The 16,119-nt window shown below is 38.1% G+C and overlaps 3 protein-coding genes across 4 annotated transcripts; all 3 read right to left on the bottom strand.

Annotated features, from left to right (window-relative positions):
• Positions 1-805: 805 nt before the first annotated feature.
• LOC126798247 (uncharacterized membrane protein At1g16860-like) lies at positions 806-5,619 on the bottom strand. Of its 2 annotated transcripts, none has more exons than XM_050525153.1 (5): positions 5,479-5,619; positions 2,972-3,948; positions 2,430-2,585; positions 1,913-2,124; positions 806-1,308 (listed from the first exon to the last, which is right to left on the bottom strand). In XM_050525153.1, the coding sequence occupies exons 2-5, from the start codon at positions 3,860-3,862 to the stop codon at positions 1,116-1,118; spliced, it is 1,452 nt and encodes a 483-aa protein (XP_050381110.1). In that variant the 5' UTR covers positions 3,863-3,948; positions 5,479-5,619; the 3' UTR covers positions 806-1,115. The 2 variants fall into 2 exon arrangements, with proteins under 2 accessions (XP_050381110.1, XP_050381111.1); XM_050525154.1 differs by having other exon boundaries at positions 2,972-3,965; positions 5,479-5,594.
• Positions 5,620-7,232: 1,613 nt separating this feature from the next.
• Positions 7,233-10,910, bottom strand: LOC126798140 (uncharacterized membrane protein At1g16860-like). Its single transcript, XM_050524989.1, has 5 exons — positions 10,758-10,910; positions 9,053-10,011; positions 8,268-8,423; positions 7,899-8,110; positions 7,233-7,772 (listed from the first exon to the last, which is right to left on the bottom strand). The coding sequence occupies exons 2-5, from the start codon at positions 9,935-9,937 to the stop codon at positions 7,580-7,582; spliced, it is 1,446 nt and encodes a 481-aa protein (XP_050380946.1). The 5' UTR covers positions 9,938-10,011; positions 10,758-10,910; the 3' UTR covers positions 7,233-7,579.
• A 4,232-nt stretch (positions 10,911-15,142) lies between these two features.
• Positions 15,143-16,011, bottom strand: LOC126799377 (ylmG homolog protein 1-2, chloroplastic-like). The gene has a single exon (XM_050526576.1). It carries the CDS (start codon positions 15,970-15,972, stop codon positions 15,334-15,336), a length of 639 nt encoding a protein of 212 aa, XP_050382533.1. The 5' UTR covers positions 15,973-16,011; the 3' UTR covers positions 15,143-15,333.
• Between the last annotated feature and the right edge of the window lie 108 nt (positions 16,012-16,119).

Here is a 16,119-nt window from a genome sequence, read left to right as displayed (position 1 = left end):
ACTTTGATGGGGTTTGGGTCTATTATTTAGTCTTTCTTTGGGTTTTTCTGCAATATCTTGAAGTGAAATATTACAGAAGAATTACTTTGGCCACTCAAATGTAACAGTGGAATATGTTACAGTGATCAAAGTTGAGTTCATTCAACTTGCGATCTAAATCGCTCAAAATGGCATATATATATCGGAAACATAAAAGAATTATGAATGGGAAAAATCTGACTGTAACACCGTTGTGAGAAACAAGCAAGAGCATGAGATGACGAATAAACGCTATTAGGAGTGCTAGTAGCTCGGCCTGAAAACAGTGAAAAGCAGAAGAGGTCATACTCCGGCAGCCTTGAATTGACCATGATGATGTCGAAAGATATAACCAACACCTCCTCATTCCTCAAGATGACCCAAAATCAGAACCCCCATCGACCATTACACTTCTTAAGCACACCCAAGAGAAGGTAGGACAAGTATTAGTTTTTTAAGGATTTCCACATTTGTACCTAGAACCAAACATGCACGAACAGTTTACCACTAACTCACAAGGAGAAAGTTGATTCCAAGGTTTAAGAAGAACAGAAAGCCTTGTAACCAAGCAAAGTTTGGCGACGAAGCACTTAAATAACACTAGTGTTTCCCAATAAAAGCGCTTCTAGGCCTTTTAGAAGCAAATCACAAATCAATATAGGGTATCCGGATAAAGAAATGCACAATTATAACACCATTAACACACATTCTTTAGTATTTCGAGATGTATGCAAATAAGAAATTTTTCGAGATATACAAACCAATATAGCATTGCTACATAAACATCTACACGCTTAAATTTTTTTCCTTTCTATTTAACATTAACATCAACTCAATTTAATTAAACATGTAAATTCTCTGCTTCATAAAGCCACCCCGTTACAAAAGCCTTCACACCTAGACGAAGGTAGAAATCAAAAGGAACCCTGAACAGCTATACACCAAGTTAATGGGACTACACACCCCCCACTCCCATCCTAATTAATCTGCTTCACACACTAACCTTTTTAATCCCACCAACATCAATATCAAATAGAGGGGTAAAAACATACTCTCCAAAGATCAATACCTAAAACCATTAGCAATTTACTTTATTGCTAAACAGGTATGACATCATTCTTTGATGCATCATCGCATCTCAAAACGATGCCGTCAAGGCTAGCTGGGAAGATACATTTGCCCCATTGGCATCCCGTCGGGATTGGCTCAGGTGGAGGAACTATCATCAACACATTTTCATTTCTCTGGACAACCCCCATTACACTAACTGTGCTTCCTTCTTTAATGTATCTGCAAGCACAACATTGCAGTTTCAGTATATCCACAGGCAGTTGGCATTTCTCCATCAAGTACATTGTATTGTGAGGATGCAGGAATTCATTATGTACCACTTGCAGACATGGTGCATCACATACAATTAGATCTGGTTACTTCAATAGAAAATGAAATGTACTAATTAAGATGTCCTTAAACTACAATTTATGATTCTTTTATGTGATTTAGTACTAGGGTGATCGGAAAACTACAGCACTGCAACGATAAAACTTAACGTGAGTATTTATCAACATGAAAATAAATTTACCTAATCTACACTGAACACCCATAAAAGGCGAAGAAAGCACAAATTACCACAGAGATTACTTAACACTTATGACTAAGGAGATTACTTAAAAGTTACGACTAAGGTAGGACACTAACATTTCTCAAACTATAAACTCCTTGATCCAATTATTGGAAAGAGAATACTAGGAATAACCCATAATGGCCTGTCGCATCTACTTCTTTTTGCAAACTTTTCTTTTTCTTTCACTGAACTCTCTGTGGTCAACTGATCATTTAAATTTTAAAGAAACAAAACATAAAGCTAGAATCAATTACAGAGCAAAGCTATTACCCTTCTTTCAACTGCATTACACGATCATCACTTGAAAGGTTCCTCTCCCCCAACCACCTAATAAACTCTGGGGGCAACTCTTCCTTCACGGGATTCACATCAATGACAATTGAATCATCAACATAAGGAGTCACCCTTGATCCAGAGCCTGTCTTAACCAATGCTCTCAACCCAGACTGGAAATCAGAGATGTAGAAGTCTACCACACGTCTCTGTCAAATGCATTAAGGAAAAAAAAAACTCTGATTATAAGTGAACTCTTTAAAACGGGAAGTCTCAGGCTCTGTTATGAGTTATGAGCATGCAATGGGTTCTTGCTACAACTGAAGTAGAATACCAATAAATTGAGATAGCTACTTAGTTAGAATCCAAATGACATCAGAAGTTGTCAAAAATTTACCCCCACATGAGCAAGAAAGAAATGTAATTGGCAAGCGGACAACCAATTAAAATAAAACAACAAAAGAGGGGTGCTATGTGTGTCACCCAAATATCACAACTAATTTCAGTTACTCACTTCCATGGACCTGAGCCCCCAAGAAAAACGACGATGTGTAGTGTTGGCAGCTTTTGAATCCCATCCTCGATACTCATACAAACTTGTGGATGTATACACACATCTAGGGACCTTTTGAAAGGATGACTCAAGAGGCACATTGCCACAAGTAACCACCTTCAAAAATAAATAAGACGGCTTGTGAATTATATTGATCAATTATATGCACAAAAATAGCCAAAACAATAAATATTGAGCACTGCCGACCACATGTCTTAGAACTTGAAGATTTATGTCGTCCGAGAATCATATTTTCATCAATTAAATTACCCATATAACTGCATCCCTCCATTGTCATACGGAAAGGCATTCACATTATTATCCCAGCATCCATCTAACACACTTGTTCTTTTTCTGTGTAACTAGGTTTAGGTACAGATCAAACATGTCTGTTCACACTAATAGTTACTTTTTCTTTTAGAAAATACATATTTATCCGCTGCCTTTTATGCATTGATCGGAAGTAGCACCTTGAAATAATTATCATCAACAGATAAACTTACCCCTGACACCTTCACAAATTGCCCATTCTTGGCAGTTCTGAGCTCAGAATCTGTATAACTAGCAATGTAACCTATAATAGCTCTTCTTCCCCAGTAAGTATTCCATGTGAATAGTGTAGCAACTGCACTGAAAAGGATCACAACCACAATAAGGAGTACTGGATTGTGGACTGCACCAAGAATAAAACCACCAGCTATGAACCCCATCACGAAGAGAAGAATCAGAGACCATAATATTAGCTTAGGAAAGCTTTTCCTAAATGAAAACTCATCATCTTGACTAAGAGTGGTAATCGCCTGATTGTGAACGACAGAGGAACCTTGCATTTTCATTGATCCCATTGACTCCAAAGGACCGGATACCTTACGAGGGGCACCAGAAGCATTTAGTGGGCCAGAAGAAATGGGACCAGAAGTAATGAGACCTGTGGTAGGGAGAACAGGGGCAAGAGGGCCAGAGTTCTGGCGGCCAGTTGGTGTTACCCCACCTGATTGAGGACCAGATGACTTCTTCATGGGTTCCCCATGCTTATTCAGTGGTCCAGAATTTGACTTTTTTGTTGCGCCGGGCATGCCTCCAGATAACATGGGACCTGATGTAGTATAAATGGCACGACCAGATGAATTAGAGATTGGTCCTGAATGTGAAGCAGCACCTCCAAATGATCCAGTCCTAGAAGAAGCACCAGTTATAGGTCCAGATTTTCTGGACTTGGAGCCATCCGTAGGAATATCAAACATCTTTCCTAGTTCTCCTGACTTCTTGATATCTCCTCCAGTATATGGCGTGGCAACTGAGCTCATAGTTGGAGTCCTTTCCTTTGGTTGCTCTGGCCGGCCTGATACGTAAAGGCCATTGCTGAGTTGGTGAGATGGGAATCTGGAACCCATCTAGCTCCTTTGAAATATCCAAGAGTTCACAAGATATCACACGATAGATTCTTCCAGAGGACTAGCTGTTCATTGATATGATCCTCCTAAAGCCAAAAAAGCACTAAAGAGTTAAAAAAATGAGTCATTACTTATACAAAAACCCAACCTCTCAACCCACATCCACAGCAACAAAGCATGATTACACATAATCAATAAGAGATTACTTAAGCTTGTAGCAATTTGAGAAAAAGAACATCACAGGGACTCTTAAACGCAGTGAAAGAGCCAACACCATGTCATGCTGTCTTTTCTATAAAAACCAAAAGCCTATCCTGTTTAGTTGCACAAGCATTTTCTGTATTAAAATACAATAATATAGAATGTAAAATATTAAAGCAGCACTAGAATTTTATTCAGTATGGTACTCATAGTATGGATATAAACCAAGATACAAAAATTAATTTTCAATCTATCATCTATGAATATAAACCAGCCTTGACCGAAGCCTAATATAACAATTGAAATATGTAAGAATATCAAACAAAATGCTCAAGGAATATAATCCAAAGGAGTTAGAGAGGCATATGATGTGGAACCACAAGAATTTATTTAATAATTTGTGACAAAAAAAAAAGGAAAAGAAAAGAACCCATTTCAAACAAAATACTAATGTAATAATCAGAATGTATATAGGATTTTAAGTTTATAGGGTTACGTTGCATGATTCTTGTTATAGATAAAATTTTAAAAATTTGAAGTATACTATCCTTAAGCATTTTATCACACAAAGTGCCAGAGTCCACAGTACAATCAACGGAAGATAAAATTCCCAGATAATCTTTTGAAACTGATCATAAATCAACTAGAAACAAAAAAAAAAAAAACAGGATCAGAGGCAATTACAGGACAGGAGATTCCAACATTTCCAAGTTCAGTTCACAAGAAACTATGAATGCTTGGACCTCAAAATTTAAAACATTGACTTAATTTCCTGCATCTTCTCGACCTAACCAGAAATGGGGCAAACATACAGTATATCCTAACAATATAGCAAGCCTCCGAATCTTCAATTCTTGGAAGATTGAATCTTTAACTCATGGAATAATACAAAAAAAAAACACTTTCCATCTCAAATCAGAGAAACAGAACCTTAAATTACCAACATTGAACACATAACCTTAATACAGGCACAGATTTCAAGTTCTGCCTAGTTCATTATGCAGTTAGTTCTACTCCTATATTGAGTCTCAATGCAAATAAATAAATAACTCAAACCTTCAGTTGCTAATCTCTCTTCTACATATAACTCAGCAACAAAACAAAAACCCCAAAATGAGGCCAGATTTTAAGGAAGATAGTGACCAATACAAGCTTTATATACAACTACATCAGAATGGCTCAAACTCAAAACACAAACTTCACAAAACAGCCATTCCCAGAGCCCAAATCCAGAAATTGAAGCAAACCCAGATCACCATTCTCACCAAAACAGTAGAAAAATACAAAAGATCTAAGAAAAACAAGCACAAATTGGAACTAGAACTAAACTAGTGGTAGCACAAGTGAAGCAAAGACCTGAAGTAAGAACCCCAAAAGAACCAACAATGGGTAACTGGGAAAAAGCCTTGACATACCTGAAGAAGAAGCAGTGGGAGTCGAAATCTGAAGATTTGGAGACATGGGTTGTGGTTTGATTGATAAAGACAAGATTTTTAAGCACTAAAAAGAAAGAAAAAATCTGAGGGAGAGAGACTATAATCTTTTTTTTTTCTTTTTTTTTTCTCACAACGACTGGTGGATTGTCTTGTCTCAAAGGCCTCGAGCAAAAACCTCCGAACTGGAAGAGATTATTGATGTTAAGTACGTCTCACTGTTTAAGGTAGAGACACACAAGACACAACATACGAATTATTACTCTTTACACTGTTTTTTTTTTTTTGATGAATACTCTTTACACTGTGTTGCTACTTGAGAAATGAGATGAACATACATCTCATGATAATGTCGGAACTACCCTCGGATTTTTCATTTTAGTTGTTCTTCTCTGTTCTTACCAAAGCTATGTTTCTACTTGGGAAAAAAAACCCCCCATGTGATTGATTCTTCTATTCTGGGTTGTGTGAAGGAACAGAGTTGCCATGGACTCGTGGCCATCATTGATAATTTTTCGAAGAATTTGTACCGAGAAAAGTACGGTTGAATTTTTGATAAATTGACAGTGTGTACAGTTACGAGAGATAATTTCAATACATAACCAGAGTTTGTTGACACAAAAGAAATTAGAATGGGAGATTGCAAGTGGATGGTGGACCCTATGATGGAAAGTGAATTATCTCATTAGTTTTCGTTGGAAATTTGATCACGTGGTGTAAGATGGATAATCTAATTCTCATGTTTTCAGGAAATCTTTAGGTTTTTAAGAATATAGTTGTCAACGCCGTCAAAGAATAAATTCTCTTGTATCTTCGTCACTTTGTCAAATATGTAATAGAAACTGTATTTTTGGAAAAGTTCTAGACATCTTATCGCATTCAACCCACTCCGATTCTATGGAGGAGCCCTTGACACAAGGCTATGAAGAAGCAAGTTCTCTATTTCTTTCATTAGAAATTCAGTTATATGTTAGAACTTTCGAAATATGGATTCTGTTACAACTCCTCATACTTTAGGAAAACTTTCTGATATTTTTTTCTATCCTCCCTTCTCCAATTACAGGAGCTACCTTTGGTTATCTTCAGACTTTTGTTTTTATGGCCATAATATATATAATTTACCCGTTATCATAACTGGTAATTTGCCATAAAATCATAACAAATTCATGTGGATTATCTCATTCCAAGGTAAAAGAAGCTACACTACATTCTCGATCCTGTTACTGGCTGCATTACTGGATTTACTGCACACTGAGCATGAAAAAGGCTTCATAGTTTTCAGTCATTCTCAAGCTTCACTTCAGCAAAGCAAATACTACCTTCGTAGGAAGGCCACATAATTCATATATGTTTTGCCTAACCCCGAACACAGACCCACCTGATAAAATGCCATTCATTTTACAGTTAATTTCGACGAATTCAAGTACCCTGCTATTTGAGTATCTATTGATTCATTACTATGAACCGGGAACAGCTGCATGAGTTGCAGCCATGCAGTTCATGAGAGATTGCACGAGTTATATAAACTGTCAAGGCTCCCGTTTATGTACTGAAATATAATCCACGTTCTTGGTAAGTATCTAGTTTTATCATCTAGTTTTTGCTTCCCTGCACTTGAAATTGCAAGTGAAACCTAGGTGGAGAAAACTCAGATAAGTAATATTCCGTATCGAACAAATATAAGGTAAACATGATGATGCTGAATGTAACTTGCAACTTGCAAGGGAGACAGGCAATTTGGAGACAGGTAAGGGAAACTAAAAAGTTCCCAAGACCAAAAATTAACTGATGAATTATATAACACTTTTCTTTATAACAAGCAGTCTTCTCAAACTTGTAAAAATCCCCACTACATGAACAAACCACACCATACAGAAACTTTCAAACCCTAGGAAAAACGATGGAAAGAAAATTTCTAAAAGCTATACACAAGGGTGAAAAAATCACGTCATCTTAAACCATCAAAGCTCATCACTGTATCTCACTACAACACCAGCACTACCACCCACCACCAATTTTGATATTGGGAACAAAATATTTCTCAAAAGGCCAATACCTGTTAATGCTTCTCGCGCACAAGCGACTAAACAGGTATGGCATCATTTTTTGATGAGTCTTCACATCTCAAAACAACACCCTCAAGGCTAGCAGGAAAGATACAACTACTCCATTGGCATCCAGTTGTCAATGGCTCAGGTGGAGGGACAATCATAAGCACATTGTCATTTCTCTGGACAACTCCCATAACACTAACTGTGCTACCTTCCTTGATGTATCTGCAACAGAGCATCATTTGCAGTTATAAAAGATTGACTTGGAGTTAACACGAAAATCTCTACTTAACAACTTTCAGAACCCATGTATTTTTGAAACTAAAACGATTAACCAAGTAATGAGTTTACCCTTCTTTCAATCGCATTGTTCGGTCGTCACTTGAAAGATTCCTCTCTGCCAACCACCTCACAAAGTCTGGGGACATATCTTTGTTTGCTGGGGTCACATCAATAATGACGGACTCATCCACATAAGGAGTAACTTTGGTTCCATAGCCAGTCTTAACCAACGCTCTCAACCCAGACTGAAAATCAGAGATATAGAAGTCCACTACATGTCTCTGCATGCAACATGCACAAATGAGTAAAGTTCCTCATTTAAAATCTTAAACATCAAAGTACAGCATCACCATATCAGCAGGACGCTTGTCAACCAAAATGTTTTATGTCATCATCCAATAATTCCATAAACGAACTTTTCACTATTCAGTTACTCACCTCTGATGATCTAAGGCCCCATGTAAATCGCCGATGTGTCGGATTTGCTGGTTTTGAATCCCATCCTCGGTACTCATACAAACTCGTAGATGTGTAAACGCATCTGGGGACTCTCCTAAAGGATGATTCAAGGGGCACATTACCACAGGTGACCACCTGCAAGAATCGCAAACAGTAACATCAAAATCTAGAGTAGAAGGTCAAAAGGATGACGAACAACTGAGCAACATGTACCAGTAAGCCTATCAGATTCCACATTTTTTTTATTTCACTTTGGAAAACATTCAAGAAGATAGTTGTTTTGTAAGGTACTTCTCATAGAGTATCTTGTTACTCACACATACTTATCCTCTCAGTCATAATACATTAACAAGCAACATTGGCATATAAATACAGATGTCAATGCATAAAACTATAGATGCAGCAAACATTACCATGTATGAGAGAAAGGCAAGGCTATGTATCTACTCACAAAAAACAATAATTATCAATTTATTATCTTTTTTAGCAAACAATGACTATTCTCTGCTCATGCCATCTTATTTCTAACTAAAATACGTCAAATTTTGTTCAAACCTATGGAAACAAGGATTAAGTGATGTGTATTCAGTAATGTGAAGTGACAATTTGACAGTAACAGCAAGCAAAGTTCTAATATAGTTAAAAACAGCGAAAAAGGAAGTCCAACAAAAGTAAATATTCACAATACTAATCCTCAGTCAGCAGATAACAAATTGTAGAGAAAAAGTATGAAACATATAATAAGCATTAGCTATGTTACATACCCCGGAGACCTTCACATATTGCCCATTTTTCGCAGTTCTTAGCTCAGCATCAGGATAGCGGGCAATGAAATTTGTGGTTGCTTTTCTTCCCCAGCAAGTATTCCAAGTAAACAAAGCAGCAACACCAGCAAAAAGAATTGCCACAACAGCTAGGAGTATGGGATTGTGGACTGCTCCAAGTATAAAACCACCAGCGATGAACCCCATCACAAATATCAATATCACTGACCATAGTATGGTCTTTGGAAAGTTATTTCTGAAAGAATAATCATCTTGGCCAAGAGTAGTCACTGCTTGATTGTGAACAATTGTTGAACCTTGTAATTTCATTGATCCCATAGACTCTAAAGGTCCAGATACCTTTCTAGGTGCCCCAGATGAATTTAGTGGACCTGAAGAAATCGGGCCAGATGTGATGAGACCTGTTGTAGGAAGTACTGGTATTTGGCCCGAATTTTGGCGTGTCACCCCACCAGATTGAGGCCCAGAGGACTTCTTCAGAGGTTCACCATGTTTATTGAGTGGTCCAGAATTAGTCTTCTTCATCGAAGCTGAACCAGGCATGCCTCCAGAAGTTACAGGACCTGACGTGGTATAGATAGACCGAGCAGCAGCATTAGGAATAGGGCCTGAATGTGAAGCAGCACCTCCAAATGATCCAGTTCTTGAAGGAGCACCGGTCAATTGTCCAGATTTCCTAGACTTAGAGCCATCCATTGTAGGAATATCAAACATTTTACCCAGCTCTCCGGACTTCTTGATATCACCACCAGTATAGGGCATGGCAGTTGAGCCCATTGTAGGTTGTCTTTCTTTTGGCTGCTCAGGCCTGCCTGATACGTAGAGACCATTGCTCAGCTGATGAGATGGGAATCTGGAACCCATCAAGCTTCTCTTGTAGCCGTAGAACAAATATACAAGATGACGGATACCTAACAGATGTGATATTCAAAGTCCTACTGAAAAAGAGAAGAAACAGAGAGATAGTCAAGTATTATCTTAATATTATTCTTACACTAGCATGGAAAATTGAGCTAACTATCAATTGTGAAATGATAATTTGATAGATACTCCAATTCAGCCACACACATTAAAGATCAAATTCTGAAATTTTGTTACTATCTCGGATTTCAAAACCAATGTATTAGCAGGGCACGAACGCAGAGGATCATTTGAAAAGACCTTTTCTTCTTAGGAGGTACAGATGTAACTACTAAAATGTAGTTCAGATTCTGATATTCTATAGGTAGAAACCTATGAAACTGGACAAAGTTACCTAAACTGACAAGAAATTTCCAAGGAGAATAATATCAATTCAGCATTTCAGCTAGTTACTAAGATTCAATCAGAAATCTATCCTTGAAAAAACAAGCTTTCATCAAAGGAAGATCTGAAGCAACAAGAAGTGATTATAGGATTTTTGTCTACTTATGGATCTCAGAAAAATTCATACTTTGTTCTCAAAAATCAAATATTTCTTCATTTGTCTTCCAATCCACAAAGAACTCACAAACCCACATTCAAAAATCACTCTTTCCTTCATACATTTCTCTAATCCACCAACCAGAGTATTAACAAGTACTACTATTACTCAATAAAACCCAGAAAACCCACACAACCCTTTCACACCAAGCAAGGCACATTGAAAAACAAACCCACAAAAAGGAACAATCTTTACATCCAAAACTAGAGAAACAAAGCATACCCAGATCACCATTTTGAACTACAACCAATGCATTGTGGGAGATCTACAGAAAAGACCAAAACTTTGATATAGGCTGAGTGCCAGATTGGTGTGCAAATGCAGGGAGGGGCAAAATGGGAATGTTAAAGAGTGAAGAGTAATACCTGAAGATGAAGAAGAAGATTTTTGAGTTGCTGAAAATGAATCAAAGGCAGTGGTTGAAGTGGTAATAATAGCAGTAATGATTCTGCTGGTGAGAGTGAGATCCCATCTCCATAGCCTAACCAGCAGCAGCAGTAGTCACAATCTCTCTCTCTCTCTCTCTCTCTCTCTCTCTCTCTCTCTAAAACAAAAAAAAATGTCTCTCTCTTTCTCACTCTTCAAAGAGCCGCAACAACTGGTAGGTTGTCTCATCCGGCCAAAAAAAAACACCACCAAACAGAGTAAACATGACTTTGGATTAAACATAACATATATTCTTTTTCAATGTTACCTTAAAAAGTCACCTGCTTCCACAGTTCCACCTCTTCATCTAAATTTTCCTCTTCCAATATTCTCTCTGTGGTTATTAATAATATCTTTAGGAAAATAGAGATTGATTTTTGGGTACCTAGATCTTTAGGGGTCCCTTAAAGAAAAGAGAGATGCTAGTGACCATGGCCAACCAATTACCTAGTACTATATTTGGAGTCTTTGAGATGATGCATTTTGAAGGGTTTAATTAATCACCAAGTTTTAGCAGGGTTACTTTTTGGACATGAGAAAGAACCTACCATCCTTGAGATATACTGTTGTCATTATATTTATTAGAATTTGATAATCATGAATCATGATCAGGAGTATATAGCGTAAGCTCAAATCATACCCATTGTTTTAAAAGGGAGGAATGCTAATACCGCTCATGAAAAATCTACATGACATAAGGTGGGAGAGGACATCATTTTCTAGTAATATTTAAGTTATTTCTTCATTAGTGTCGTCTTTGCTATAAGTTTGCCCAATTGTAGATTGTTTTTGTTATCTCATTAGTATCATTATCAATTTAAAATTATTTGGCCACTCATGATACTGATGTTTTCAAATATGCTCCAATTTGTGAATTGTATAACTGCAACTTCCATAATTATAGTTGAGCTCATTTAGATTGGCATTTCTTATCTTTTATATCAATATGATGAATTCATTTTTGACACTCTGGAGAGCAAACACGGAAGTTGAGAAGAGTATAAATTGTCATATCCCAAAAGTTCATTTTCTAAAAGAGACTTGAAATATATACTTCATCATACTAAAATAATATGTATGTCCAGTATTATTTGGTCTAGTGGCATAATCTCATATTTCGTAAGTGAGAAAATGTGAATTCGACTTATGTCAGACTTATCGTAATAGCGTAGTATTTGAGTTATTTACCTTATAAAATGAATGTATACATTGGTTCTAAGTTCTAACTAAATCTGGTGCGGTTCTACATGGAGGGTTAAAAGTTCGGACAAAAGAGTGCATATGTTTAAGAACATAAACATGTGCTTGTTAAAAACACAAAGTAAGATAGCAAAATAATGCACCACAATTTCTTATTACCAATAACCTCTAGCATAAGGAAAACGAATGGTAAAAATGATTATGGGAATATCTGAATTGGACGGTTGGACTAAACAATTTGGTTATGTGTGTCGGGAGTGAAGAATGGGACTGAACTCTCTGAAGCATTGTAACAAAAGTTGGTTTACCAGTAAATTCTATTATCATAGAACTTGGTTATGAATCCTTTACCATCATGATTAGCATGACAGTGGCATTTCACCATATTAAAAACACCTTTCATTTTAAAATTTTATTTTTCGTGATGGATGACTTTTTTATACAACATCACGTCTCTAAATGTATCAATCTTAAGAAATCGCCTCCTTCGCCTCAATGATGTCATAATTCATTCCATTTGTATCAAATCCTAAGGTAAATTACATCATTTCTTGACTGACATCACCTTTTTTTTGAAGTTCTACAGATCGGTCTCTATATCACCTTATTGGATGTGTACTCTATAAGACTAATTCATCGTCGGCCAAAGCATAAGGTATGATATCTCTATCATTCTCAACAACAAAAAAGTATAAATCTATCAGTTGCAAAAATGCAACTACCATCCTACTTTCAGAAAGATGATTCTCATGTACAAGTAGGTGAAGTAGCCATCCACATTCGCTAAATAAGGGATTTGGAAGAGTTTCAGCCTCCCAAAACTTTCATCTTGAATCGTTTTCAGAAAATATGATGAAACTACCCAAAATCCCCTGGATGAAGAAAACCTTCATACTTACGTTCGATTCTTGACCACCCCAAATGATGGAAAGAAAAGTGCAGTCACACAATTGGGGAGACTGGACAAGAATTCAGAAGAGAAGTAATGACGGCACCCATTTTCTCTTTACTTCTCCTTTTTTTTTTTGACTCATAAAGCTACACACATCAGAACTTCTAGCTCTATGATACACCAAACTGCCACACTAGGCTTCTGGACAGTAACTCATCAGTTGATTGAAGCTTTTCAATTTCCCCTGTATACAAATATGGATGCTAAAGACTGGGACAAGAAAAAGGTCGCAGAAGATTGAACAAGAAGCCCCTGATTAACACTTTTACCAAACAACAAGAAGTTGCAGCAGCTCAATGCTACTAGATGGTCCACTGCTTAATCATCAAGTGCAGCATGTCTGTCTCTCTGTTTATATAGGAAAGACAATATGCAAAGACAGCCTAACCTGACAGCCCGACATAACCTCTCAGCAGAAAATTGCAACACCCACAGAGTTTTGATACTGCATCTGGTATTGGGACCAAATGCCACACTAACAAGTTTTGATGAGTACAAAGATAACTATCACGCATTCCCAATACAAAGCTATAGCCAAAGAAGCAGATGTTATGCAGGTATCTTGCAGTCTTGCACAAAATTAGTCATATATGCATAAGTTATAGCTCAGTTCTTAGTAAGTGTAAAAAATCCATAGTGAAAATGTTCGAAATTGCAGCTCGAGCTATGCCTCGACAGAAAGCCTCATCACCCATCTTTTTACTTAGATTTGTTTTCTCAAAGCACAAACGCTATGGCATCAATCAAGTTACTCAACCTACATAATTATCCAAATTTTGAGTCAATCCTTGGTTAGAGGTCAACTTCTGTTACATGCTTCTGCACTAAAAAAAATGAACTAGAAGACTACCTCTTGAATATATGCAGAAAATCCTTTCAATTAGACCTTCAACTATATGTCTTATCCCTTTCTGCATATGTAATAGTTTCTTATGCTGCCCAAACATTAATAAGACCATTTCCCAATCATATTATGATAACTGACTATAGACCAGACTTATACCGAAGGATAACTTGACAAGCAATCAAAGACCTCTGCAAAATATTTCCACCAAAGTCAAATTGTCTGGGTGAAGATGAGTTTAAGTTGTTTAACCTCTAACTTAAACACAAAAACTACTTAAACGAGAACCCTGCAAATTAGAGTTAATCACTCTTAAAACCAGATCTCCTGCTTTCAAGTGTAAATGTGAAACCAGATCAACTATCATAACCCCTCTCCATCAATCTGTGCAGTGCATAGCTGATGTAAGGGGATGCACATTCTGATTAGTCCGATACCAAGTAAAACAGTAATCAACTTTCTAACCCTAGCAATGTTCCTATGGAATACTATATTTGCCAATTCTAATGACAATACATAATAACTCAGGCAACCATTTCAAATGTGTATCACATTTTTTCAAAGCAGGGCTATGAAAATCCACGAGAAGCACGGGACGTATATATGGCCATATAGAAAGAAGATGGTTAACTTTCCCTCACATGAGTCGGTACTGGTTTTCTAGCAGGGGCATCAACTACGACATCAACGAGTCCATAAAAATAAACCAAACCGTGTGAAAACAACAGATATACGGCCTGAGGAAGATAATAGTAATTGATACTGTTTCTGTGATATAAAAGCTGAATAGAGATCCTATCAGAAAAAGCATGCGTACACCCGCATTGAGCATATATAAGAAAAATGACCTCTGCCTATCTTAAGGTAAAGAAAGACAGCCCTGAGATATTCTGGTGGAAGTCGGTTAATGACTTGCGTCTCAGTCACAAGCACCTGGAGGCAACATTTTGACTTGGAACACAAATTCTTGAATGGAAGGAAGTGACATAATAACCCAACTACACCACCAAGGAAGGAGGGACAGGAGTTAAGGTTAGGTTCATGGTTTGCTCAAACATGGCATGATGGCACACTCCAATTTCAGGTAACTAGAGTTTCACACTGGAGTTGCCTAAAAGCTTGTCTACCATTACATTCAATATAAAAACAATACAAAACAAATACTAAACAGAGAACCAAAAGCCACAACCATACAAAAGTGTAAAAATTTATGTATTTCATACCGAATCCGAAAGTTATCCCCATAAAAACAAAAGGCTATCACATTAGGAACAAGCCATCAAAAATTATAGCAAACACAACCTAATAACAACTACCATACCCCCAAATCCCATCAAAAACCAGTTCCTGAAGCCGCCGACATTGCTCCATCTCCATCAGTACATCCCCCTACTGTTGTTCAAAATCGACCCCAGAGTCCCCAACACTGCAAAAGCCAGGAGTGGGCTCACATCCAGCGTGTCGAAAATCGGAGGGATAATGTTCCTGAAGAGATTGAGGTAGGGATCACAGAGGTCTCTGATCGCCGAGAGCGGCTGACGGTCCCACGGAATGTTGGGGAACCAGCTGAGGAGGACCCGGACCATGAGGACGCCGCTGTAGATGTCGAGCCACTTGGAGAGGCCGGCGGCGACGACGGTGAGGGGGGTGTTGAGGTAGCCGCTGGGGCGGTCGTTGAGGGCGGCGAAGAAGAGTGGGCCGGCGGAGGAGGCGAGGGCCGGGAGGGACTGGGAGGCGAAGGTGACGACGGGGAGGGAGGCGGCGCGGAAGGCGGCTAGGGTTACGGCGAAGAGGGTGGTGAGGGTGCGAGTGGGGGCGGTGGAGAGAGGTGGAGGGGAGTGGGTGGCGGCGGAGACGGAGAGGGGGCGGCGGAGGTTGGGGGTGGAGGGGTTGAGGTGGAGGAAGGGAGGAGGGGAGGGAGAGGAGAAGGGTTTGAGTGTGGGGGAGGGGGTGGGGGGTCTGGTTAGGGTTAGGGTTTGGGAGAAGAAAGCCTGGGAAGCCATGAGTGATGCCATTTGGGGATTTCTGAAGGAGGAGGAGGAGGAGGAGGAAGGTTTGGTTTCGCGGCTTTGAAATAAGATAAAGTGAATTTTGCTTATATAGTTTTATTTTTATTTTTTGATGTTATTGATATTGGGTTTGACTGTTTGATCATTTGAAAC

Source organism: Argentina anserina, chromosome 6 (assembly GCF_933775445.1).
Source record: "Argentina anserina chromosome 6, drPotAnse1.1, whole genome shotgun sequence".
Lineage (NCBI taxonomy): Eukaryota > Viridiplantae > Streptophyta > Magnoliopsida > Rosales > Rosaceae > Argentina > Argentina anserina.
This window is presented reverse-complemented; position numbering and strand designations above follow the sequence as displayed.

Bases quoted from the DNA above. Each gene is read 5' to 3' on its own strand.
- LOC126798140 (XM_050524989.1), bottom strand. From the start codon at position 9,937: ATGGGTTCCAGATTCCCATCTCATCAGCTGAGCAATGGTCTCTACGTA. The intron at 8,111-8,267 runs GTGAGTAACTGA...TGTTGCATGCAG, and splicing joins GGGGCCTTAGATCATCAGAG to AGACATGTAGTGGACTTCTA. The intron at 7,773-7,898 runs GTAAACTCATTA...GCTCTGTTGCAG, and splicing joins ACAATGCGATTGAAAGAAGG to ATACATCAAGGAAGGTAGCA.
- LOC126799377 (XM_050526576.1), bottom strand. From the start codon at position 15,972: ATGGCATCACTCATGGCTTCCCAGGCTTTCTTCTCCCAAACCCTAACC.
- LOC126798247 (XM_050525153.1), bottom strand. From the start codon at position 3,862: ATGGGTTCCAGATTCCCATCTCACCAACTCAGCAATGGCCTTTACGTA. The intron at 2,586-2,971 runs GTAAGTTTATCT...TTATTTTTGAAG, and splicing joins AATTTGTGAAGGTGTCAGGG to GTGGTTACTTGTGGCAATGT. The intron at 2,125-2,429 runs GTGAGTAACTGA...TGCATTTGACAG, and splicing joins GGGGGCTCAGGTCCATGGAA to AGACGTGTGGTAGACTTCTA.